This window comes from Mytilus galloprovincialis, chromosome 10 (assembly GCF_965363235.1).
Source record: "Mytilus galloprovincialis chromosome 10, xbMytGall1.hap1.1, whole genome shotgun sequence".
Classification (NCBI taxonomy): Eukaryota; Metazoa; Mollusca; class Bivalvia; order Mytilida; family Mytilidae; genus Mytilus; species Mytilus galloprovincialis.
The window spans coordinates 1,331,795-1,359,787 of record NC_134847.1 but is presented as its reverse complement, the minus strand read 5'-3'; the positions used below and the strand labels follow the sequence as shown (position 1 = coordinate 1,359,787).

Below are 27,993 nucleotides of genomic sequence, written 5' to 3'. Positions count from 1 at the left end.
TAGAATGATTTAATTTGGTGTATGGGATCCTTGCAGGGTCTTCATGTCTGGCAGACAGGATTCATATGACCTCGACCTCATTTCATTGATCAGTGGTCAAAATCAAAAGTTATGTGATAATGTCTGTTTCTCAGATACTATAACCACTAAGTCTGGTATATAAAATGATTGTAAGGTGTATATTTCAGAATGGTAGGTTTCATTTTAACTTGAACTTATTTTCATGGTTCATTGATCAATGTTTTGTGTTTTGGTCTGGTTTTTTTCAGATACAATAAATGATCGGTTAGCTGTGTCTGGTGTATAGAATTATTATAGGATATACATGTCTCTTTAGCAGGGTTCATCTTGACCTTGTCTTCATAAACATAAATCGACATGAGAAGTTAATTAACATTGCATTATTTTAATATTGCGAAATAAAAATTTGAAGCAAGTGTTTTACAATTTATAGTGTTCTCATAATTGTCCTTAAACCACTGCGATGCATAATATTTATATTGATTGTTTGTTCCATTTCTCTAACAAATGTACAATATTTGTATGGTTTTCTCCTCTAGCAATATCTAATGGTGTAAGTCCTTTCCATTTATGGTTACAGTCTGCTTTATGTTTCAATAAAAATTCAACAATCTCTGCATGGTCTATATAACATGCTATAAATAGGGGGGATGCTCCATTATCTGTACACTTATTAATGTCTGCCTTATTGTTTATTAACATCTGAACTACTTCAGTATGTCCTTCCTGACAAGCAATGTACAGAGGTGATACTTCTTTATCATCACACTTATTAATGTCTGCCTTATTGTTTGTTAACATCTGAACTACTTCAGTATGTCCTTCCTGACAAGCAATGTACAGAGGTGATACTCCAGTATCTTTACACTTATTAATATCTGCCTTTTTGTTTATTAACATCTGAACTACTTCAGTATATCCATATGCAGATGCCATGTATAAAGGTGATACCTTATCAGTATTACGACAATGGCTTACAATACTGATACAATGTTGAATACACCATTTGATCAGATCAATATCTCCTATAAAACAACACTGTATCAATGGAGTACTTTTGTCATTAATGTCATATGAACTGGCCAATTGTTTTTGTTGTGATATTGCTAAGCTTTGTATATGTATAAGGAATTGTTGTCTGAAGATACAATTGACAATATTGATGTTACAGAAGACATCTTGTACCTTTCCTTTTGACCAGTCATCTACCATTCTGTTTATATACCCTTGCTGATATCTCGTTGGTACAATAATTGTAAATTCATCATTATTGCTTTTTCTTTCAAATGAAAACCTTTCACGAATAAAACGACTGTTAGCATTTTTAATTACACAATAAATCATCACACTGCCAAAGTAAAAAGCAAGAAAGTCAAACAGTTTATCATGAATAGTTCTGTAGACTTCACCATCCTTTCTGATATATGTATATGTAAGTGAATCCAGCTCATCACGTAAAACCAATCGTGACGTCCCTTCCAACACTTTACAAGCTTCATATGTGTTCTTTATAATTGTTTTGATGTTTTCATCTACATCTTCAGTAAGCCATTCTTCCTTCAACTGATTGTTAAACATTACACATAGAGCAAGTGCACAGTATTTGACATGTGCTCCCTCTGTCTGTAATTTATCTATCTCTTCTTTGTAAACTGTAAATGGATTTGTAAAGAAATTTACAATGTTTAGTTTTAGATTTTTGCTGTACAATTGACACAAAAGAGGGAAACAGTCAAACATGTCATATAATTCACTGATCTCAGAAGCGTTTGTTTTCAGGTAAAATTCAGCAATGGATTGTTTTTCTGTTCTAGATAAACACAAATCTGCAGACAGGAGATTACATTCACACCCTTGAAAGAATGATAACGCTTCCATCTGCCTATCATGATAAACCTGTAGTCTACAAGACATAATTAACTTAACTGGTTTCTTTTCTACTAAAGCTTTAATTTTTTCTATCAGATTTTTCCAGTTTTCAAACTTAATTGGATTTAAATTATATGTTCCACAAAAATCATCCACAACAAACAGTATCTTCTTAATTGGATTGTACCACTTGATGATTTCCTTAGGATTTGATACTGGTAAAATCTCATATCCTTCATTTTGCATCTGTAAAGCCACGTGACGCACCAATGATGATTTTCCACTACCAGAACTTGCTGTGACAACAACACAACCATTTTCTTTAATGCACTTTAATACACATTTTGCTCCGTTTGTTTCTATAAATGTTTTGTCATCTTTTTTCCAATTTTCTAATTCCTCATTAATTTGTTCTGAAAAAGAAGAATTGACAATTCTTTGAATACTTATTTTTTAAGATAAAAGTTAAGGAATGTTTGACATATATGGTAAAAAAAATTGCTTGACATATGGTATAAACAAAAGGCTTGATCTATCCATGCTTGGTATAGGTAAAAGGCTTGACATACGGTATGGACACTTTGCTTGTCAAATGATATAGACAAAAGGCTAGACATATGGTATGGACACTTTGCTTGTCAAATGGAATAAACAACAGGCTTGATCTATCCATGCTATGTATAGGTAAAAGACTTGACATACGGTATGAACAATTTGCTTGTCAAACGGTATAGACAAAAGGCTAGACATATGGTATGGACAAAAGGCTTGACCAAAGATACCAAAGGGACAGTCAAACTCAAAATTTGATGTCTGGTATAGACAATTAAATTGATATATGGTATAAACAACTGACATGACTCATGGTGTTGACAATTGACTTGAGATATGGAATTGACAATTGACTTGAGATATGGTATGGACAATTGACTTGACATATGGTATAGACAATTGATTTGACATCTGGTATGGACATTTGACTTGACATATGGTATGGACATTTGACTTGACATATGGTATGGACAATTGACTTGGCATATGGTATGGACAATTGACTTGACATATGGTATGGACATTTGACTTGACATATGGTATGGACCATTGACTTGGCATATGGTATGGACAATTGACTTGACATATGGTATGGACAATTGACTTGACATATGGTATGGACAATTGACCTTGCATATGGTATTGACAATTGACTTGACATAAGGTATGGACAATTGACTTATGGTATTGACAATTGACTTGACATATGGTATGGACATTTGACTTGACATATGGTATGGACACTTGACTTGAGATATAGTATGGACAATTGACTTGGCATATGGTATGGACAATTGACTTGACATATGGTATTTGACAATTGACTTGACATATGGATTGACAATTGACTTGACATATGGTATAGACATTTGACTTGACATAAAGTATTGACAATTGACTTGACATAAGGTATTGACAATTGACTTGACATATGGTATTGACAATTGACTTGGCATATGGTATGGACATTGATTTGACATATGGTATTGACAATTGACTTGACATATGGTATAGACAATTGACTTGGCATATGGAATGGACAATTGAGTTGACATATGGTATTGACAATTGACTTGACATATCTTATTGACAATTGACTTGATATATGGTATAGACAATTGACTTGACATATGGATGGACATTTGACTTGACATATTGTATGGATATTTGACTTGACATATGGAAATGTATGGTATGGACAATTGACTTGACATAAGGTATTGACAATTGACTTGACATATTGTATGGACATTTGACTTGACCTATGGTATGGACAATTGACTTGACATATGGTATGGACATTTGACTTGACATATGGTATGGACAATTGACTTGAGATATAGTATGGACAATTGACTTGGCATATGGTATGGACAATTGACTTGACATAAGGTTTTGACAATTGACTTGACATAAGGTATGGACAATTGATTTGACAAATGGTATAAACAATTGACTTGGCATATGGTATGGACAATTGACTTGACATATCGTATTGACAATTGACTTGACATATGGTATGGACAATTGACTTGACATATGGTATAGACAATTGACTTGGCATATGGTGTGGACAATTGACCTGACATATGGTATGGACATTTGACGACATATTGTATGGATATTTGACTTGACATATGGAAATGTAATGTATGGACAATTGACTTGACATAAGGTATTGACAATTGACTTGACATATTGTATGGACATTTGACTTGACCTATGGTATGGACAATTGACTTGACATATGGTATGGACATTTGACTTTACATATGGTATGGACACTTGACTTGAGATATAGTATGGACAATTGATTTGGCATATGGTATGGACAATTGACTTGACATATGGTATTGACAATTGACTTGACATATGGTATTGACAATTGACTTGACATGTAGTATTGACAATTGACTTGACATAAAGTATTGACAATTGACTTGACATAAGGTATGGACAGTTGATTTGACATATGGTATGATCTTTTGAATTGACACATGGTAAGGACTATGGAATTACCCAATTAACATTATTACTCCACATAGCTGATCTAATTTGTAATATAAAAAAAACATCTAGGTTTTTTTTGTTTGCAGTCATCATGGTCATAGAATCCTGAAACTTCAAAGCATAAGGCATCTTTACTAAATGAATACAAAATAATTTAGCTATTAAAACATGTTAATATCCTTGTCTAAACTAAGTTGACTCTATCTACCTTGTTTGCATTGTTAAGCATCTAAATGTCTTTCCTGTTTTGATTTATGCCTGGAACATGTTCAGCTAAACTATCTAAACTACATGTAAATACGCTAAGAATGATTCTTGCAAAAGCAAAATTCAATTGCTAATATTATTTCAGAGTATTATCTTCACCTCCTAATATTTATGATAAATCCAACATACAATGACGTAATCAGGTAATATTTTCAAAATTTTACTGGATTGAAAAATAGATAACATGGAAAATATAGAAGAACTTCAAGAAGCTGTTTGTATAAGGACCCATGAATAACCATTATAGTACTACCATATCTTCTTGTTATACAATTATAATATATACCTCTTATGTTCCATGGTATTGGGTCTTTTAAAATCTCTGTGACTTTTGAGTGTTCAATTAGTAAAGTACTATGGGAATCTTTCAGATCTATCAGCTTTTTGGTAGTGCTTGAGTGTTCTGTTTGCAATGTACTGTGGGAATCTTGCAAATTTCTAAGATTTTCCCTGATGGTTGAGTTTTCAATGTCCATTGTTCGTCTCAGTTCCTTCATTTCTTCCTGTGATTGTTTGATTTCCAGCATAATTTCCTGGTTAGACTGATCTAAAATTTTCACCTTTAGCTCTTGACACTCTTGATTAATTGGCACACCACCCAATCGACTTACAGCCTGTAAATAAATATTTCAAAGAGATACAATAAACAGAGCTGCAATCTTTATACATAAATAGTAATTATTTTGGGTCAGGTATAGATTTTAAATATATCATGATGAAAATAACCTCAGGAAATATATGTTCCAGGATGAGAAATAAAAAAAAATATTCCAACATTTGAGTCAATTAATTGCAATTGTGACCAATTTATAATATGATGATGTCTTTGAACTAAACATACTGGATGATTTGTACTGATTGATATCTTAGTCTTGGAAGCACGATATATTTCATGTATTAGTTTATTAGTATAAGTTGTCAGTAACTGTATGTACTTTTCGATGTGCTTTTTTCTTTACTCTTACCAGATTTTTGTTGTGTCTGTCTGATGAGTCAACCCCTTTACAACTTATTTTAAATTTTTATTTGAAGTTTGATGTTATGTTATTCTGTTACAAACATTACATGACTGTTCGTTTTTTGCCATGGCTTTGCTGGTTCATTTTCGACTTAGGAGTTTGGATGTCCCTTTGGTATCTTTTGCCTCTCTTTTACACTACTGTCACAGGTTAAAGATGGGCTGTACTGTCACAGGTTAGAGATGGGCTGTACTGTCACAGGTTAGAGATGGATTGTACTGTCACAGGTTAGAGATGGGCTGTACTGTCACAGGTTAGAGATGGTTGTCACAGGTTAGAGATGGGTTGTACTGTCACAAGTTAGAGATGGGTTGTACTGTCACAGGTTAGAGATGGGTTGTACTATCAAAAGTTAGAGATGGGTTGTACTGTCACAGGTTAGAGATGGGTTGTACTGTCACAGGTTAAAGATGGGTTGTACTGTCACAGGTTAGAGATGGGTTGTACTGTCACAGGTTAGAGATGGGTTGTACTGTCACAGGTTAGAGATGGGTTGTACTGTCACAGGTTAGAGATGGGTTGAGTGCTCACTAACATGTTTATCAATACCACAATCTTTACATGTCTATCCCAAATCAGGAGCTTTCCATTTAGTGGTTTTCTGTGATTTCTGTCTAAAACTTTCATTTGTTGTTGCATTAATAAATTGGGTTGTTTAATTTCTTTTTAACATTGTGTTCATCATGCCTTGTCTTTTTATAGTTTACTTTATGGTATGGGTTTTGCTCGTTGCATAAATTATACAGACCTATAGTTGCTAGGAACCATTGTACAACATTATTATTTTATTAAGAATGTACTTACATCTACTACATTTCTCCATGCTGTATTGAAATCACATGTTGGCATGGTGTTACTATCATGATGAGCTAATATATTTCTGTACCACTTAATCCTGGCAAGATCAGGCCCTGGGGTCGTCTCCCCTGGTAGTGGTAGATAGTCAAATCCGTTAATTGGAGGATTGACAGATGTCAAATTTCTGATCAAACAGATCATCAATGTTACATCAAAAGCTTTGGAATCAGGTACACCTGTATCAACAAAAGACATTGAACGTCAACGGTTATTCATATCCCTAAATATAGAATTCGCCCGAGTAAATGTAACTGTCGATAATAAATTCATACAGCACCATGAATGTACTACACATTTAATGAAATTCACCATCTACATGTACTACATCAAGATGAGTAACTTTCTGCCAAACAGTGTCCATTCATTAAAATGAAAACGCTTAGAAGAAATTTTTTAAAATTTAAATATGTTGTTTCCTGTGACTAAATGAAGGTCAAGTTCAATTTTCACGATTTCAACTTGTCTCGTTGTGTTGTTGTAGACCTTTCAGTAGCAAAATTGATTTTTATTATATGAATTTGAGTTATTTCCCTTTGAACAGAAATTAATAATAATTTTTATGCCATTTGGTCTCTTGTTTATTTTGAGTTATTTCCCTTTGAACAGAATTGTAGCTTATAAGTATTTCATCAAAATTTGAATTCTTTGGGTTCTTTGATATGCTGATTCTAACAATGAACTTAGATTTTGGATATTGGACCATAATAGGTCCGATTTCAAATTGTCCAGTTCTTAGACCACATTCAGATTGTGTCACAAACCTATGATGTGTCAAATCTTCAATCACGATCCAAATTAAGAGCTGTTTTAAGCTTAAATGTTATGTCCATACTTGCTCAACTGTTTGGGGTTCGACCTCTGAAAGGAACAGCCTCTTGTTTCATTTTGTTTAAGTGATTGTTATCATATGATCACAATTTTCAAAGTTTACCATGGTAGAAACATAAATTAGAAAAAAGACTTGTCAAACTAGACTTCATTGAGATTGGAGCCATCTCTGTGGGCCCTGTAAATAACAGATTACTATGTGACTATTAAAGATGTTAGTAGTTGAATCTCTTAGAGCAGGTAAGGTTACATGTGCTTTAAACAGTACACCGGATGCACTTTACCCTTAATTTTAGAAATATAATATAAGAGGAAAAAAAACTTCTTGAAATAGACACAGGTTATTTCGCATTACTTATCAAGCCAGAATTATGCTCTTTAAATTGTTGGAACGTTGTACTGTATCTGTATTCACTAGATTAAATAGTTCTTGTGTTTACCTATAAAACAGTTTATTTTTAAAGTACAGTAAATATTTTTATCATGTGGAAATCTATACGTCAGTAGTCCTAGGCTCGACAAAAATACATTATATAACAGATTGAATTATTAACAAACCTACCTGAAAGCAGAACTACAATATTCTATAGACACATGAAATACTTACCATTTTTGGGAAACAAAAGAGTCCACTGAGCCTGGTTCAAGATTCTCTTTTTAAACAAGTCGTAGAGAGTGTTGTAGTTTTTATTTAATGTTGATGGGAGATAGGTAGGTGGAAATTCTTTGTCAAAGAAATTACGGACTGCTCTTGGTGACACTCCTTTCAATAACAAGGCTAATCGGATATAATTCTCTATTTCTTCTAAAAGAGGTGCCATTATTCATGAAATTCTTCTGATTGTCAATACATAACTAAAACATTTTTACTTTATGGTCCATGTTGCACTGAAAAAGATACAAGTCTATTACATATCAACTATTAAGAAAGAATTACAAATAGATTGGGAATGTGTCCATGAGACACAGATGATGTTCCCGCTTGCATATCATATAAAGTTATAAAGGGACATAACTGAAGAACAGTAAAAGTGATGCTACCCAAATTTGTACTTGATCTGAGTGTTGTTCTAATAAGTACTGTGTATTAGTTTCATAACGTTTCGTTGAGGCAAACTGAAGTTAGAGAACAGAAAAAAAAAATCAGCATATTTTTCCATTTGTAAAGGGACATTACTCTAGAACCGTTAAAGTGACACCACCAAAATTCAAACTTGATCTATATTTTGTGTTAATAAGCATGATAAACATTGTGTATATTTAGTTTCATAACATTTGGATGAGGTAAACTTATAAAGACTATTGAGAACTGAAATCAACTTTTGGACGGATGGACCTACAGACAGACAAGGATAAAACTTGGTATCAGGTCCGTTCGCGCCCAATACACTTTCGCACCCTACACGTTCGCGCCCAAGGTCCGTTCGAACTCTATACATTCGTGCCTAATTTTAATTCAAATTCCAGTTGAATAATTGGAAAATCATGATTGTTGTTTTAAATCGCTTTGGTGTAAATACTGAATGTATTTATAGCTTGGTATGAGTAAAACATTGAATTTTTGTTTTAAATGAAAAACACACAGCTTGGTCCCTTTGATCTGAAACAATGAAACAATAAAAAATAGCAATACACTATTATAACCAAAACATGATGAAATTTATTCAACACACAAAAAAAAACGTAGTCAGAATCTCACTTTATTTTGAACTAGTCTATGAAACAAAGTAATAGTTATAGCAATTAACTAACCAAAGCATGATTAAGAGTACACAAAATAAAACTTTGACAGAATCCCACTTTATTAAGAAAGGATTATCATTTCTTTTTAGCAATAAGCACTATCCAAAACATCATGATTCAACACAAAAAAAAATGCTGCCTCACTTTATTTTGAGACAATGACAACAATTATACTTATAAGAATATATTTGCCAAAACTTGATTGACAAAAAAACCAATTAAAATTTGGCGCGAACATGTAGGGTGCGAACGGACTTTGGGTGCGAACATGTAGGGTGCGAACATGAAAGGGGCGAACATGAGTGGGCGCGAACGTGAATGGGCGAGAACGGACCCGGATTCATAAAACTTAATGCCCCCTCCGCTACCAAAGGGGCATACAAATGTGTCAAGATTACAAAGGAGTAGGTTCAGTAAGACCCCTTTTGGCCCCACAATTAAGCAGTTTTGCAAAATTGTGAAAATGTAATCTTTTAGCTATTTTTTGGAAAGTAAATGCTTCTGCTACATAAATATGTGCTGTTTTTGACAATACAATGCATATATATCGTGTACTAGCATCATAAAGTCATGCTAAATTACTGAAATCTTCACAATTATAGCATTTTAGTTAAATTTTAGACGGTTTCCGAAACCATCTGAACAGTGACGTTTTTTGGCATATTTGATAGATTTTTCATAATTAAGCTTCAATCGGAGCGTTTTTAATGACTGAATCAGTAAAAATCTTTAGCATAAACTAATCGAATCAATTAAAATAGACACTTAAGTGTTTAAAAAGTGTCCTAAATATCTCGTTAGATGAAACTGAAATTTGGGGCCAAAATCGGCCCTTACCGGACCTACTCCTTTGCCAAAAAAGTAAAATATTTGCAAAATGTAATGTAATTACTAGATTCCACTTATGCCTGAAATATTTGCCACCTGTAATTACAAGATAATAGATATAACACAGGTAATGCCCTACATGTAGTCACCAGATTACAAATAAACTTCAAACACATAATCATTAGGATATACTTTTCAAATCAATTGCTTCAATACATTTAAAACAAATGTCAGCAGTTCATCATTTATATGACTAACATCCATCAACTTATGGTAAAAAATGCATTTATATGGTGTGCCATGCAATACTTATATGACTGATTTGGTTTACACATGTATTGATCATACTATGAATTAAGGTGAAGTAATAAATACAGAATTCCACGGCTCTAGCGGAATTTAAGATAAAAATGTGCGCCGTTAGTTACACAAGTTATGTCCCCTACTCCAAGGACGGGAAATAGGCACATGAAATAAAAATGACTTTGTGTGGTCTATCATGAGTCCAAACAAGTATTCCTGTGCTATCTTATAATAAAACTTCAAAGAAATTATGAGAATGATTCCAATCAGAAATCTAAGTATACTATTGTGAGTTAGTCTGACTCTATTGTCACTGTTTTTTATCGTTTAGACAAGCAGGAGGAGCAGGTACACAATATGACTTCACACTGACTTGTTTTAATTTCAACAGAAAGTGAAACGCTTAAACAACAAATTTATAACCAAATAAACACAAAAAAATAGTCACAATTCTGTTTGTAGTCGTATCAAACTCAGAATTGCATGATATGCCCCCTCAATATTATTTGAAAAATCATAGTTTCATTTTTGTATGAAATTCACAGTGTAGCGTAAAATTGTAGGTTACACATAATTACTGGTATAGTGCATGTTAATTTGTGTCTTGAACAAGAAAGACGTTAGTCTATGTCTCGTTTTTATGCAATTTTTTATGCAATTGAAAATTTAGGATAATTTATATTTATGTGAAAAGTATTAAATATACTACGGGGTAATTAATCTACCACTACTGCAACAATTATCAAAAAAACAATTTACAGCTAATTAATAGCAACAAAAAAATCTGATTCCATCCACAAAACATTGCACGCGGAATTAAGAAGTCAGCACTCACTGCATGTGATATTTATCTCAGAATAAGTCAAATCTATGTCATCAAAAGTTGCATAAAAGAAACAGCTATAGGTGTCTTAATTCTAGTACACAATTTTTGGGGAAAGTAAAATCTAAATTTAGAACCATGGTTGAAACTGAAACTACACATGCACAAATGATGTATGATAAAAACAGAACCTATTGTTTTTTCTTGATCAAATTCCGATTTCGAAGGGATAGCGAAATTTGTCAGTATTCTTTTGTTGTCCTTTAATATATATGTCATTCATAAAGTATTGAATACAAGTAAAATGTTTCTTCTTAAGTCTCAATATTGAAGATTATAATAGAAAAAAGTATAAGCGTATAAGGTATAGAGAAGAACGGAGAGAGTGAAGAAAATAATGTAACAAAATTAATGTAGGGGCCTTTTATAACAGTTACTGACTATACGTTATGGATTTTTGTCATTGTTGAAGGCTGTATGGTTGCTTTTTATAATAGCTTACATCCACTACATTCATTAAGGTAGATGGGGTGTCTAAATGTTTGACAATACTGACAGCTATTCGTAAACTTCTTAAAAATACTTCTCGGTCAATGTAATTTCAAATTTCTATATAAAAACTTAGGATCACGGACCTTGTTTTTTTGTAATAATACATTGCAATTAACGACATTTAGGTGTAATACCACCACTGATTTTTTCCTATTTAAGTCTTTGTTGAATTTACACTTTAAAAAAATGCTTCACTGAGCGCAGCCTGATACAACCACAGAGGTCAAACCGTGAACAGTTTGGGCAAATTTGGACACAATATTCAAGCTTTATATTATCTGTATTTGGGTGTGATCAAATTTTGACATAATATAAGTTTCTGACACAAAATAAATGTGGTCAAAGATCTTACAAATTTAATGTGCAATACTATGCAATTGAAGATTTCTTCTTGAAACTTTTCAAAAATTTGGAAAAAAAATATAAACCCCTTAAGAAAATATTGTACCCCCCAAACTTTTTAAATCCCACTTGGAGCATATACCATCAAGCTCAATCCCAGTCTTTCCTTAGAAGTATAGAACCATTGTAAGGGAGGTAACTCTAATGCAAAAAAAAACCAAACAAAGAATAATGAATTCTGAGTATAAAAATTTATTCCCACTGAACACTTTGATATACAATATTATAATGTTATATGTATTTGATGTTTCTAGAAACAGCTCAAACATATTTCATACTAGAGCTAGCAAACAAATAGCAATGAAATGCTCCGCTGGGCACAGCTTAAAACGACCGCAGAGGTCGAACCCTGAACAGTTGCGGCAAGTATGGACACAATATTCAAGCTTGATACAGCTCTGAATTTGGATTGTGATTAAATATTTGACACAGCATAGGTTTCTGACACAGAATGAATGTGGTCTAAGAACGTTTATTTTAATTTACCTATTATTGTTCAATATCCAAAACCTAAATACATGCATGGTGAGATTCAGCATATCAAAGAATCCCAAGAATTCAATTTTTGATGGAATCAAACAAAGTTTAATTTTGGACCCTTTTAACCTCCACAGTGAACCAATTTAGACCAATTTGAAAACATAACCAAAAATTAAGAATCCCAATATTTCAATTTTTGATGAAATCAATCCATATCATTAATATTTGCTGTTATATATAAATCAGAAATATAACTTAAAAGGAAAAAAAAGGGAAAAAGGGAAAAAAATCCCCCCTCCTATTTGTTTAACACCCTTATCATCCATCACCCCCATTCAAATGTGCTTGAATTACCTTACACTGCTTTTAAATTATGTTTTGTACTTAAGTTATTGTCCATTAACCTGGAAACCCTTGTTTTCCCCCTTTTTGCCCCCTTATTCCTTAACGGTTTGAGCCATAACCCCCCAATGCAATTCTTACCATATCCCTTTGTGGTATAATTTCAGAGAGATCCATACACCATTCCACAAGTTATTGTCTGGAAACTAGAAAAATGCTTATTTGGGCCCTTTTTTGGACCCTAATTCCTAAACTGTTGAGACCAAATCTCCAAAAATAAATCCCAACCTTCCTTTTATGGTCATAAACGTTGTGTTTAAATATCATAGATTTATTTTTACTTATACTAAAGTTATTGTCCGCAAACCAAATGTCTTCGGACGACGACATTGTGATACCAATATACGACCGCAAAAAATGTTGCAGGTCGTATAAAAATTGCAGAATTTATCTTTGTTTCAAATAAAGAAATACTTGGCATGAGTAAAGTTTTATCCTGTCCAGTACAATAGAAAAAATCTCCCATAACATTTAATATCATATAAGAAAATAACCTTCATTGGAAGTTAACCAATCAAATTTTCACTTCTTTTTTTACCTGTGTACAAGCTTTAAGTAACCATGTAACCTCAAGTACCTAAAATATTCTATAGAAACACCAGTTAAAAAAATAATGGTTTTTTGAAACACCCAAGCTATATTTGTACGACCCAGAAATTTTTAAAATGCAATGAAATCTAAAATTAATTACCTACAACTGTCAAGTTCAAGGAAATATATTTTTTTTACCCTTTTCGTACGCACATGATTTGACGTACTATGATTTGGTGGTATTACACTTTTAGGGTATTGTGTTTATATAGGGGAAACTTAATTTTACCATATTGAGGCAACATTAAACGATAAAACCTGCTAAATTCGTTTTTTCATTAATACTTCTGATATATATCCAAATAAATGAGGATTATATCCATGCATGGACAGATGATGCCCCCGCATATCATATAAAGATATAAAGGAACATAACTGAAGAATAGTAAAAGTGAATCTACCTAAATTTGTACTTGATTCGAGTTGTTGTGGTAATAAGCTTAAGCATTGTGTATAAGTCTCATAACATTTGGTTGAGGAATACTAAAGTTAGAGAACAGAAACGAAAAAATCACTGCACTAATTTTATAAAGGGGCATAACTCAAGAACAGTAAAAGTGACACCACTCAATTTCAAACTTGGTCTGTATTAAGTAGTGTTGTCAAATCGTGCACTTTTGCCTAACCAGTTACTCGGATAATCGTTCGACCGATTAACCGGTTAACCGATAGTTAAAGTTGATGTTTGAAGGCCTTATCTATAGTACCCTACATATAGATATTAGAAGATGTGGTATGAGTGTCAGTGTGACAACCTTCCATCCAAGTCATACATTTACGTGTTTATGATACAATGAATTGAAGTTTGTCCTGTGGTATTATAAGGCTTGTCTGTGAAAATTCCTGACTTTTAATATTTAAATACACCGTATCAGCTGTTGCCTTTGTACTAACTTCAGATGGAAATATAAAAAAAAACTTCTTGATTTCGTAGAATTTTTAAATAAGTCTGAAACCGCTGATTCTTTCATTTTCTCTTGTCTCCAAAAATAATATGGAGTAATTCAATTTGAAATGATTAAGCCTGCTACTCGTTCTATCTTGTTTACATTGATTACATTCACATTGGTTTGCATGTAACAACTTTTGAGTTAGCATTTCGTTTAAAGTATGACAAAGACTTGCACAACGAAGATTGCCCATTCAGATGTAGGTCTTCATAATATTAGATCAAAAAATGAAATAATGAAGTAAATAGCAAAATGTAATCGTATTACTGATTTGAAGTTACGTACTGTTAAAAAAACATGTATACTAATTTTATGTTTCCTTAAGATCTTGCCCCGAGCTGAGAGACAAGTTCTAATTAATTTTATGTTTTTGAATTAACAATAGCAATCAATACAATCGACAATTTATCTGTCAGATTAATTACCATGGTGACAATTTTTAAAGAATACATAACTATTTAATGATTTCAATACAAATTGATATCAAATCTATCAAAATTGAAAAAAAGTCTGGTTAACCGGTTAGCATTTTTGGTATTCGGTATTCGGTCGTTCAAACACTAGTATTAAGTGGTAATAAGCATTGTGTATACGCTTCATAACATTTGGTTGAGGCAAAGTAAAGTTAGACTGAACGGAAACAAAACATTCAGCAATTTTTATGTTTATAAAGGGGCATAACTCAAGAACGGGTTAAGTGACGCCACCCAATTTCAAACTTGATATGTAATATGTTGCAATAAGTATTATGTATAAGTTTCATAACATTTGGTTGAGGTATTTTAACTCAAGTTAGAGAACAGAACCTACAAATTTAGCAATTTTTCCATTCATAAAGGGGCATAACTTTAGAACAATTAAAGTGACACCACCAAAATTTCAACTTGATCTGTGTTTTGTAGTAATTTAAGCATTGTGCCTAAGTTTCATAACATTTGGTTGATGCAAACTTAAGTTAGAGAACGGAAACTAAAATTTTTTCAATTTTTCCATTTATAAAGGGGCATAACTCTAGAACAGTTGAAATGACGCCACCAAAATTCATAACATTTGGTTGAGGCAAACTCAAGTTAGAGAACGGAAACCATTTTTGGGACATACGTACGTATGTACGTATGTACTACGTACAGACGGACAATGGTAATTAAAACTTAATGCCGCCTCTGCTACGGCGGGGGCATAAAAAAAAACCAATAGGGCGTTACAGGCCTTATTTTCATTCATTTATTGATAGTTCAATCTATAAATTTTCAAGTTTTAATGTATTTTGTTGTATATCATGTATATTGAATGATACTTGGTAAAATATTTTTAAAACAAAAAAGTATTTTTGCAAGATGACCAGAATGGACGCTCAGATAAAAACTAGAGGCTTGCCAAGTTTGGTTTAATTTGTCTCAGTAGTTTCAGAGGAGATGATTAACAAATATTTACGAAAAAATGTTAAAAATTGACTTTAAAGGGCAATAACTCCTTAAGGGGACAGTTGACAATTTTGGTCATGTTGACTTATTCGTAGATCTTACTTTGCTGAACATAACTGTTGTTTACAGTCTATCTTTATCTATAATTATATTCGAGATGATACCCAAAAACTGCAAAATTTCCATAATATTACTTATTCAGGGGCAGCAACCCAACAAGGGGTTGCCTGATTCGTCTGAAAATTTCAGGGCAGATAAATCTCAACCTGATAAACATTTTATTTTATGTCAGATTTGCTCTAAATAATTAAGTTTCAGAGATATAAGCCAAAAACTGCATTTTACCCCTATGTTCTATTTTATCCATGTCGGCCATGTTGGTTGGCAGGTGAAGTCATCAGACACATTTTTTAGACTTGATACCCTAATGATAATTGTGGCCAAGTTTGGTTAATTAGTCTAAGCAGTTTCAGAGGAGAAGATTTTTGTAAGAATACAATTAACACTGATGACAGCCTCAAGTCTCTATCTGCTAGTTTGATCATGCAGCAATTAGCTGGCAAGTTAGCAGCAGGTTTTCCTCTATTGTCCAGCCCATCAACTGTTTGCTTATTATTGCCTACGTCTACTACAGGTAAATACATACATCCTTAATTAAATCTTTTACATCATAACCATGATAACATGAATATGCATTATCTTTTCATTTATCATACTATTTATTTAAGTTGAAATATAAAAATTCAGGTATTAATTTATTTATATTTTAGACAATGTGAAAGGGGATTTTCAACCCTAAAGAGGATCAAGACAGAGTTGAGGAACAGACTATCAAATAAGATAACAAACTGTCTTGTAACCATATCCCTAGAAGGAGAAGAGAGTGCAGAGATAGATATTTCTGAAGCTGTTCAGCACTGGAAGACCAAGAAGAACAGAAGGATCTTTTCTTGAACTTTATTTACTTTTAATTGACTGAAATCAATTCATTTCATACATGTATATATTCTATTAATTTATAAATACTATGCATTATTAAACACATGTCACAAAGCTTTAAAATTCATATTGCATGCCATATTTATGACTGATTGCTTTCGTGTCACAATAGTTTACCCCAAAAGAAAAAGTTAAGCGCCCTTGAATTTTGCGCCTTCAAAAATTTCTGGGGAGAATTAACTACACCATGCTGTTGCGAATTGAACCCATAAATGTAAAATGTAAAATTTATAAAATTCTGAAGGGAGCTCAAATCAATGGATATAATCAATTCACCAAAGTTTCATTTTTTTTGTGAAAAACTTGAAAATCACCCTTTTTTATGAATAAAACCCTGTAACTCGGAAATGTAATATCTAAAATTTATAAAAATCGAAAGGGAGCTCATGTCAAAAGATATAAACAATTCACCACAATTTCTTGCAAGTTGTTGAAAGCATTCTTATTGAGTTATTGTCTGAAAACTGAAAAATCTCCCTTTTGTAATGAATATAACCCCATAACTCGGAAACATTAAATCAAAAATTCATAAAAAATTTAAAAAAAAGGGAGCTCAGGTCAATAGATATAAACAATTCACCAAAGTTTTATGCAAATTGGTTAAAGCATTATTGAGTTAATGTCCCACATGTTGACAACGGACGGACGGACAGACAACGGTATACCATAATACGTCCCGTAGACGGGCGTATAAAAACTGCATTTTACCCCCATGTTCTATTTGTAGCCATGTCGGCCATGTTGGTTGGCAGGCGGGGTCATCGGACACATTTTTTAAACTAGATACCCTATATAGTGATGATTGTGGCCAGGTTTGGTTAAATTTGAGCCATTAGTTTCAGACAGGATTTTTGTTAAAGTTAACAAAAGACAATGACTACTGACGACGAACGCCAATTGATGAGAAAAGCTCACTTGACCTTTCAGGTCAGACGAGCTAAAAACATCAGATCTACCTTAAACTGTGGCAGGTAGTGTCTCATTTGCAATCATACCAAATCTCCTTATGCTTATATTATATTAAAAAAAAAGCATTTGCATTAAATACAGGCACAATTTGTATGGCCCTATACACAAGGTAAACTTGTATAGCATTACATAATCAACAGTCTTCTGGCCAACTTGCAAAGCCAGGTTGTTGACTCTCCAAACTCTCCCCGAAGTCCTGAATTTATTGCTGACTTTATCAGCATTACACTGGATACATTCTAATAAAATTACACCAGGTTCATTTTGTCCAGCATCAAATGCTGGATTGATACATTCTCATAACATCCCCCTTGGTAATATCTTATTGCATTACATCTGTACATTTATAGCATTACACCAGTACATTTATAGCATATAACTATACACAATGCTTTAGAATTACAATATACAATACGGCTATAGCATTACAATATACACAATGCTAAGGCATAACACAGGCAATGATCTGTGCAACGGGAAGTTATATAAAAAAAACTAACTGTTTTATTTTGCTGAAATTCATATGTGGGTTCTTCTATTGACCTTATTACAGCCATAAAAAATCTCAAGATAATAATTATGCATATTCAGATTTCTTATATTTTGGGAGTCGTACATCATGATCATGTGGATATTTAACAAATAACGGTACAAGAAATTATTTCCTTTGTTACTGAAACTCCAGCAAACATTATATCATGCTTTGTCATGTAGTCAAAACAAGAGGCTCTCAAGAGCCTGAATCGCTCACCTGGTAAACAATGCCTTATTAACTAAATTAATAAATTAATGTTTGTTGTAAATTAAACAGAGTAACAAAGGCCATGTACTATCCTGGAAATACCTTTTAAAGCCTCTTAGGAACCTCTGGAAAGAAATGGGCATGAGTTTGCCCTACACTTGATTAAGATACAGTCTAGGTCAATCTGAAGATTCACAATACAATTGCTATTAACAGTTTATCTGTATCTATAATAATATTCAAGATAATAACCAAACACTGCAAAATTTCTTTAAAATCCTCAATTCGGGGGCATTATACCTGAAAAACCAGTTACCCAATTCGGCTGAAAATTTCAGGACAGGTAGACCTTGACCAAATAAATACTTTAACCTCTTGTCTTATTTGCTCTAAATGCTGGAGTTTTTGAGATATAAGCAAAAAAATTGCATTTTACCCATGTGTTCTATTTTTAGCCATGACGGCCATGTTTTTTGACGAAATAGAAAATAAAACACAAACTTTATTTTATACACCCTACTGATCATTCAGTTGAAGTTTTGTTGAATTTGGTTGAGTAGTTTTAGAGGAGTAGATTTTTTAAAGTTAGCAAATATGATGAACAAATTGTGAAAAATTGTCATTAAAGGACAATAACCCCTTAAGGGGTCAATTGACAATTTTGGTCATATTAACGTATTTGTAGATCTTACTTTGCTGGTAATGTTTGCTGTTTACAGTTAATCTTTATCTATAATGACCAAAAACTGCAAAATTTCCTCAAAATTACCAATTAAGTGGCAGCAACCCAACAATGGGTTGTTTGATTCATCTGAAAATTTTAGGGCTGATAGATCTTGACCTAATGAACATTTTTACCCATGTCAGATTAGCTCTAAATGCTTTCGTTTTTGAGATATAAGCTAAAACTGCATTTGACCCCTATGTTGTATTTTTAGCAATGGCGACCATGTTTGTTGATAGATCAAAACTTCGGATACAATTTATAAACTAGATACCCTAAGGAACATTCAGTTAAAGTTTGGAAGTATTTGGCCTAGTCAGTTTTAGAGGAGAAGATTCTTGAAATAGTTTAATTTTTACGACGACAGACGACGACAGAAAGGACAATAACCCCTTAAGGGGTCAATTGACATTTTTGGTCATATTAACTTATTTGTAGATCTTACTTTGTTGATCATTTTTGCTGTTTACAGTTTATCTTTATCTATAATAATATTCAAGGTAATGACCAAAAACTGCAAAATTTCCTTAAAATTACCAATTAAGTGACAGCAACCCAACAATGGGTTGTTTGATTCATCTGAAAATTTTAGGGCTGATAGATCTTGACCTAATGAACATTTTTACCCAGTCAGATTTGCTCTTAATGCTTTCGATCGTTTTTGAGATATAAGCCAAAAACTGCATTTGACCCCTATGTTCTATTTTTAGCAATGGCGACCATGTTTGTTGATAGATCAAAACTTCGGATACAATTTATAAATTAGATACCCTAAGGCACATTCACTTAAAGTTTGGAAGTATTTGGCCTAGTCAGTTTCAGAGGAGAAGATTCTTGAAATAGTTTACAACAGACGACGACGGACGACGACAGACGACGACAGACGACGATGGACGCCAAGTTATGGCATAAGCTCACTTTGGCCCTTCGGGCCACGTGAGCTAAAAAGGGAAAGGGATCAAAACGAGAAATTTAAAAATAATAGTTGTGTCATGTGCACATGTGTGAACTTGACAAATAGAATAACTTTTGTACGTAATAATAAATTGAATAGCGCCAGAAATGATGAAAATGAAAAGATGCAGAAAATTATATTTACTTTTTTCAAATACAAGCACAGATAAGATTTAACAAATAAGACATGTAAACGCAATCCTAATAATTATAACTGAATTTTTGAATATGTATAGAATAATTCTGTCAACGCTGTGCTAACCTGGACAATTCAAACTCGATATTTGGAAGACTAATTTAATAAGTTTTTAAAAACTTCTTTCTGAATCCCATATTCATGAAATTTGAATTTCATGTAATAATTATAACACTCTATTGTTGTAATTTTTCATTAATAAATACTGTTTAAAAGAGGGACGAAAGATACCAAAGGGACAGTCAAACTCATACATCTAAAACAAACTGACAACGCCATGGCTAAAAATGAAAAAGACAAACAGAAAAACAATAGTACACATGACACATAGAAAACTAAAGAATAAACAACACGAACCCCACCAAAAACTAGGGGTGATCTCAGGTGCTCCGGAAGGGTAAGCAGATCCTGCTCCACATGCGGCACCCGTCGTGTTGCTTATGTGATTACAAATCCGGTAAATAGTCTAATTCGGTAGGTCAAATTCATGAAAGGGAAGGGGATTGTAGTTACGACGTGAGGAACATATCCGATATCATTTGTGAAATGGTTATTCCATAACGGTCAACCAACTCGTGATGGCGTCCGTAAAATTTACGAAGGGATGATTTCAACTTCACCATTTGGAACTCTTGATTTAATAGCTTCCTTGTGAGCAGTAACCCTCTATCAAGAAAATCATGATAGGAAATGCAAGCACGGGAATATCGTATCAATTGAGAGATATATACCCCGTATGCAGGTGCTGCTGGAATGTTGCTACTAAGAAATGGAAAGTTCACAATTGGAAAGCTGAAATTATCTCTTTTGTCGTAAAGTTTTGTCTTCAACCGACCCTCATTGTCAATTTCTAGATGTAAGTCAAGATATGAAGCTGACTTAACTGTATCTGTAGTATCCTTTATCTCCAATTCGATGGGATAGATGCGTTCCACATAGTCACCAAATTTTGAATTGTTTAGTGAAAGAACTACACTTGATATTTGTTTCATAATGATTAGAACAAATTCACAAATACAAACATTTAAAAAAAGATATGAAACCCTGTCTAATCTAGAAAAGATGGAGTTAAAGTCTCTATAGAGGAATTTTCTTTCACAGTAAATTTATTTTGCCAATTTGCATTTTTTTTGTCAGCAGAAATATCCCTAAAAATTAGTCAGTTTATTTCCTATTGATTACGCTTTAGTATTTGCAATGCTTAGGAAAATGTGTTACACACACTCACGATTTGTGTTTATACGATACTGTACGGTATAATAGCATTATAGAGTAGACATTATGGTGACGTTACAGTAGACACCAATAACGTCGCCAAATAATTTTTAATTTTCCGCTAAAAATCAAACTTAATCCAGAGGATATATAGTTTGAAAACTTGCACGGTTGCTTATTAAGGACTTTCTTTGCATAAATAGATTTGTCGTTCATTTTTTAAATCACAGTTTGATTTTTTTTTAAAATTCTGTGGACCAACAAATTTAAGGAAATCTTGATAAAGTAAAAATATCTGCTGATTTTTATGATTTTCCCTACATATACTTTGTCTTTCTGGCGTATCATGCTGTTAATTTCAACAGCTTGTATCTGCGAAACGAAAAACGGCTATCCCTTTTTAATTATTTTCTGGTCTGTTTTTACAAGCAGAATCCAAATGTAAAATTACATATACTTCCCCTTAATAACATTTATTTCTGCAAGGTTATAAATGTATAAATAACCAGATGCTCCGCAGGGCGCAGCTATATACGACCGCAGAGGTTGAACCCTGAACGGTTGGGGCAAGTATGGACACAACATTCAAGCTGGATTCAGCTCTAAATTTGGATTGTGATTAAATAGTTGACACAGCATAGGTTTCTGACACAGAATGAATGTGGTCTAATGAACTTAAAAAACAAATTTTGCCTTTGAGCAATTCACTATGCATTTGAATATTTTAATCCTCTCAAAAAAGTGTTTGAAGAAATTTTCCTTTTATTTATGAAGTCTGAAATGAGAAAAATTTACCCCCCCCCATTTTGTTTTCACATCCTCCTTTCCCTTTTTCCAAAACTGATCTCAATTCAAATTTCTAATGGAGTTTGCAACAATAACTACTCATTTAAATACATCATAAAATATTAAAATGTAAAAAAAAAGATTGTTTTAATCTATCAGTTGGTAGTAAAAGTGAATATACATTGTATATTGTATAAAACAATGATTTAAGTTGATTCAACTACTATTCTGGACAAAGAAAGATAACTCCAATTGAAATCCAATTGGAATTTCTTGCTATTGCACAATATTGTGCAACTAGATATTTCTTGCTATTGTGCAATACTGTGCAATTGAAAATATTTGCTATTGCACAATACTGTGCAATTGAAGATTTCTTGCTATTGCACAATACTGTGCAATTGAAGATTTTTTGCTATTGCTGAATACTGTGCAATTGAAAAATTCTTGCTATTGCACAATACTTAATATAATAATTTTGGATCCTGATTTGGACCAACTTGAAAACTGGGCCCATAATTAAAAATCTAAGTACATGTTTAGATTCAGCATATCAAAGAGGCCCAAGAATTCAATTTTTGTTAAAATCAAACTTAGTTTAATTTTGGACCCTTTAGACTTTAATGACCCTGAACGGTTGGGGCAAGTATGGACACAACATTCAAGCTGGATTCAGCTCTAAATTTGGATTGTGATTAAATAGTTGACACAGCATAGGTTTCTGACACAGAATGAATGTGGTCTAATGAACTTAAAAAACAAATTTTGCCTTTGAGCAATTCACTATGCATTTGAATATTTTAATCCTCTCAAAAAAGTGTTTGAAGAAATTTTCCTTTTATTTATGAAGTCTGAAATGAGAAAAATTTACCCCCCCCCATTTTGTTTTCACATCCTCCTTTCCCTTTTTCCAAAACTGATCTCAATTCAAATTTCTAATGGAGTTTGCAACAATAACTACTCATTTAAATACATCATAAAATATTAAAATGTAAAAAAAAAGATTGTTTTAATCTATCAGTTGGTAGTAAAAGTGAATATACATTGTATATTGTATAAAACAATGATTTAAGTTGATTCAACTACTATTCTGGACAAAGAAAGATAACTCCAATTGAAATCCAATTGGAATTTCTTGCTATTGCACAATATTGTGCAACTAGATATTTCTTGCTATTGTGCAATACTGTGCAATTGAAAATATTTGCTATTGCACAATACTGTGCAATTGAAGATTTCTTGCTATTGCACAATACTGTGCAATTGAAGATTTTTTGCTATTGCTGAATACTGTGCAATTGAAAAATTCTTGCTATTGCACAATACTTAATATAATAATTTTGGATCCTGATTTGGACCAACTTGAAAACTGGGCCCATAATTAAAAATCTAAGTACATGTTTAGATTCAGCATATCAAAGAGGCCCAAGAATTCAATTTTTGTTAAAATCAAACTTAGTTTAATTTTGGACCCTTTAGACTTTAATGTAGACCAATTTTAAAACGGGACCAAAAATTAAGAATCTACATACACAGTTAGATTTGGCATATCAAAGAACCCCAATTATTCAATTTTTGATGAAATCAAACAAAGTTTAATTTTGGACCCCGATTTGGACCAACTTGAAAACTGGGCCAATAATAAAAAAATCTAAGTACATTTTTAGATTCAGCATATCAAAGAACCCCAAGGATTCAATTTTTGTTAAAATCAAACTAAGTTTAATTTTAGACCCTTTGGACCTTAATGTAGACCAATTTGAAAACGGGACCAAAAATTAAGAATCTACATACACAGTTAGATTCGGCATATCAAAGAACCCCAATTATTCAATTTTTGATGAAATCAAACAAAGTTAAATTTTGGACCCTTTGGGCCCTTTATTCCTAAACTGTTGGGACCAAAACTCCCAAAATCTATACCAACCTTCCTTTTATGGTCATAAACCTTGTGTTTAAATTTCATAGATTTCTATTTACTTATACTATAGTTATGGTGCAAAAACCAAGAAAAATGCTTATTTGGGTCCCTTTTTGGCCCCTAATTCCTAAACTGTTGGGACCATAACTCCCAAAATCAATACCAACCTTCCTTCTGTGGTCATAAACATTGTGTTTAAATTTCATTGATTTCTATTTACTTAAACTAAAGTAATTGTGCGAAAACCAAGAATAATGCTTATTTGGGCTCTTTTTTGGCCCCTAATTCCTAATCTGTTGGAACCAAAACTCCCAAAATCAATCCCAACCTTTCTTTTGTGGTCATAAACCTTGTGTCAAAATTTCATAGATTTCTATTAACTTAAACTAAAGTTATAGTGCGAAAACCAAGAAAATGCTTATTTGGGCCCTTTTTTGGCCCCTAATTCCTAAAATGTTGGGACCAAAACTCCCAAAATCAATCCCAACCTTCCTTTTGTGGTCATGAACCTTGTGTTAAAATTTCATAGATTTCTATTCACTTTTACTAAAGTTAGAGTGCGAAAACTAAAAGTATTCGGACGACGACGACGACGACGACGACGCAGACGACGACGCCAACGTGATAGCAATATACGACAAAAAAATTTTCAAATTTTGCGGTCGTATAAAAAGAGATGTTGGGTATGTCAGTGATACACAATTAATGCATACACAATAATCACTAAAATTAATATTACATCAGCAAAATCTATTTTAAACTTTAACTCAACTTACAATTTCTATTAGTTGTGCATTATCATGATTATACATTTGTACATCTATAAATTTTAAGTCTGATTAAATATTTAATATAGCATAGTTTCTGACACAGAATGAATGTGGTTTACTTAATAAATACTAAATATATCAGAATTGGACATTTACCAATTATGGTCCAATATCCAAATTCTAAATACATGGTTGGGATCAGCATGCATATAAAGAAACCCAAGAATTCCAAGACCCCAAATAGGAGAAACTTTGAAAACCAAGCCCAATATCAAAAAATCTAAAACACTGTTGGATTGGGCATATCCAATAACACCAATAATTCAATTTTTGATGAAATCAAACAAAGTTCAATTTAGGAACCCGACATGCCCAATTTGGACCAACTTGAATATTGTGCCCAAAATTAAAATCCTGAATATACCCTTAGAATCAGCATATAAAAGAATCTCAAACATTCATTTTTTCTTCAAATAAAGTTTAATTTCAATTGAAGACTGTAAATGACAGGTCCGAAAATTAAAAATCTAAATACATGATTAGATTCAACATATCAAAGAACGCCCATATTCATATATATGATATTGTCATTGATTGTTAAAACATGTAATAATTACTCATAAAAAGACCAAAACAAATATTCTATTTAAAATTCCCTAATTTTTATTCATTCAGAATTAAAGTATTTTGATAAATTCTTCTAATAATTCAACCAGTATTTAAATCAAAGAGCTGATAGCTCTGAGGTGGAAGAAGGTGAAAAAAGGTTACTTGAATTACCATAAACGCAGCCCCACTAAACCAGCCTGCTTTGTTCCAATATCGTAATGACGTAATTTTTTTTCTTCAAACAAGAATGTGTCATAAGTACATGGATTTCCCATCTGTACAATCATTTTCTATGTTCAGTGGACTGTGAAAATTAGGTAAAATCTTTAATTTGGCAGTAAAATTAGAAAGATCATGACATAAGGAACACATGTGTACTAAATTTCAAGTTGATTGGATTTCAACTTCATCAAAAACTACCTCGACCATAAACTTTAACCTGAAGCAGGACGGACAGACAGACCAGAAAACAGAATGCCCATAAATGGGGCATAAAAATAGTAAGACTTGTTACATACCCTTTTCTTAAGTCTGTTTGCATGATTCTAGTTATTGAATCGGGCTTAAATTAAAATATTGTTTGTTTGCCCTTTACCGACCGACCCTATAAATTTGTTCCGCCTGAAAATCTTAAATTTTATTTGTATTTATCAGCAAGATTTTATTTTATTACATTTTTCCGTTCCTACAAAAAATCTTATATTTGACATATTTGTATTTCCCGCTCAAAACTTTTTTACCGGAATCCTCGGGTTTTATATTTCCCGTATAGGTTCTAGTCCGTTTGGTATCGCGTGAGCGTTTGACATGAACACTTGCATTTAGAGTTTCAAAGCATTTGTTTGAAATCGATGTTGAAAGCTTTGAAATCATGATATGACGAACGTAACTCGGAGTCTTTATTCTTAAAGAGCAGGGTTCATTCCAAAAAAGTTCGTCCAATACAAAATTATCAACGTGTGTACAAAATATTTTGTAAACGGACATTGTATCCTATGTAGGAATGGCCTTTGGTGATCCGTAGATAAGCCTGGAATGATTATGTTAACGATGCCTTCGACCAGCATTGATATATTATTTATATCTGACATGGACCAAAGGTCTGTAAAGTGGAGAACATTTGGCAGTAATAAAATCAACGGTACCAATTTTGTTGCACCAGATGCGCATTTCGACAAAATATGTCTCTTCAGTGATGCTCGTGGCCAAAATATTTGAAATCCAAAGTTTTTCCATACAGATCATTTATAAATGCGATGTTAAATACGTGACAATTGAGTTTCAAGTCTCGTATTATTTTTATTGGAAACCCAGGCACACACGAAAATTTAAACACTCTAGGGACTTTTTCTACTGGTAATCATGGTAATGTATGTCTGCCCAGACATATTTTACCAGGACAAAGTTATCTCTTACAGAAAACCTTTAGGTTGAGGTAAGCGTACAAGGTACGTAGTACAGAATATTAGTGTAAGTTAAAACTCTTAAAAGTTCCAGGCATATAAACGTTGAAAATATGCCACACAGCCCTATATTTTGATATTTGAAAACAAAATAGTAGTGCAAATGAATTAATTTCACATTCTACCTGATAATTATTTTTCAAAACTTCCTGGGACTTTAAAGTATTAGTCCAAAAAACTTATTAGCAAAAGCATACTTAAACAAAAGCAATACAGACAAAAATGGTGTCATGCAGATTTTGTATCTATAAGATAAATTCTAGTAAAGATTTTGAGAATTTAAATGGTAAATTTACCATTTATAAATAAATAAGTAAATAACACTGAGTTATCTCCCTTTGCAGCTTTTAACTGAGAAAAATGTTTAGCAAGACATTTTCTTCATATGATTACAATACATGCAACTGAAAACCAAGTTAATTCCATCGCCTAAAACAAGAATTATTACACAATAACTTTTGACTGGATAAAATATTAATAAAATAGGTGTTTTAACAGTTTATTTTGTCGCAGATAGACTATCAATGGAAATCGAAAATAGACTTACTTTTATGTAAATAAATCTTGTTCTCTGCTTCATTTGTACTGAAGTCGTTGCTTATCTTAATCGATACTTCTATTAATCTTTTCTGACACCAGTGTTCCCTTTACAAAGTATATTCGACTTTCAACAATTAGCTGTCAAGATCTGTAAAATCTGTCACGAATTTAAAAGGGGACATA

General features: G+C 32.5%; 3 protein-coding genes across 3 annotated transcripts in view; 1 reads left to right on the top strand and 2 right to left on the bottom strand.

The window, feature by feature from the left end:
* The window catches only part of LOC143049636 (uncharacterized), a 193,982-nt gene that overhangs the window by 133,272 nt on the left and 32,717 nt on the right, over positions 1-27,993 (bottom strand). The gene's annotated exons all lie outside the window — the stretch shown is intronic.
* The window catches only part of LOC143048762 (centrosomal protein of 162 kDa-like), a 60,262-nt gene that overhangs the window by 20,726 nt on the left and 11,543 nt on the right, over positions 1-27,993 (top strand). The window lies entirely within an intron of this gene.
* On the bottom strand, positions 435-27,993 carry LOC143049638 (uncharacterized). Its single transcript, XM_076223238.1, has 5 exons — positions 27,818-27,993; positions 8,032-8,312; positions 6,543-6,772; positions 5,006-5,333; positions 435-2,303 (listed from the first exon to the last, which is right to left on the bottom strand). The coding sequence occupies exons 2-5, from the start codon at positions 8,243-8,245 to the stop codon at positions 496-498; spliced, it is 2,580 nt and encodes an 859-aa protein (XP_076079353.1). The 5' UTR covers positions 8,246-8,312; positions 27,818-27,993; the 3' UTR covers positions 435-495.

What these genes read in the sequence shown, in the direction of transcription:
- LOC143049638 (XM_076223238.1), bottom strand. Translation starts at nt 8,245, where the DNA reads ATGGCACCTCTTTTAGAAGAAATAGAGAATTATATCCGATTAGCCTTG. An exon ending in TCTTTTGTTTCCCAAAAATG is followed by an intron (nt 6,773 to 8,031) that starts GTAAGTATTTCA and finishes TTGTTGATACAG; the next exon opens with GTGTACCTGATTCCAAAGCT. An exon ending in CATGGAGAAATGTAGTAGAT is followed by an intron (nt 5,334 to 6,542) that starts GTAAGTACATTC and finishes ATTTATTTACAG; the next exon opens with GCTGTAAGTCGATTGGGTGG.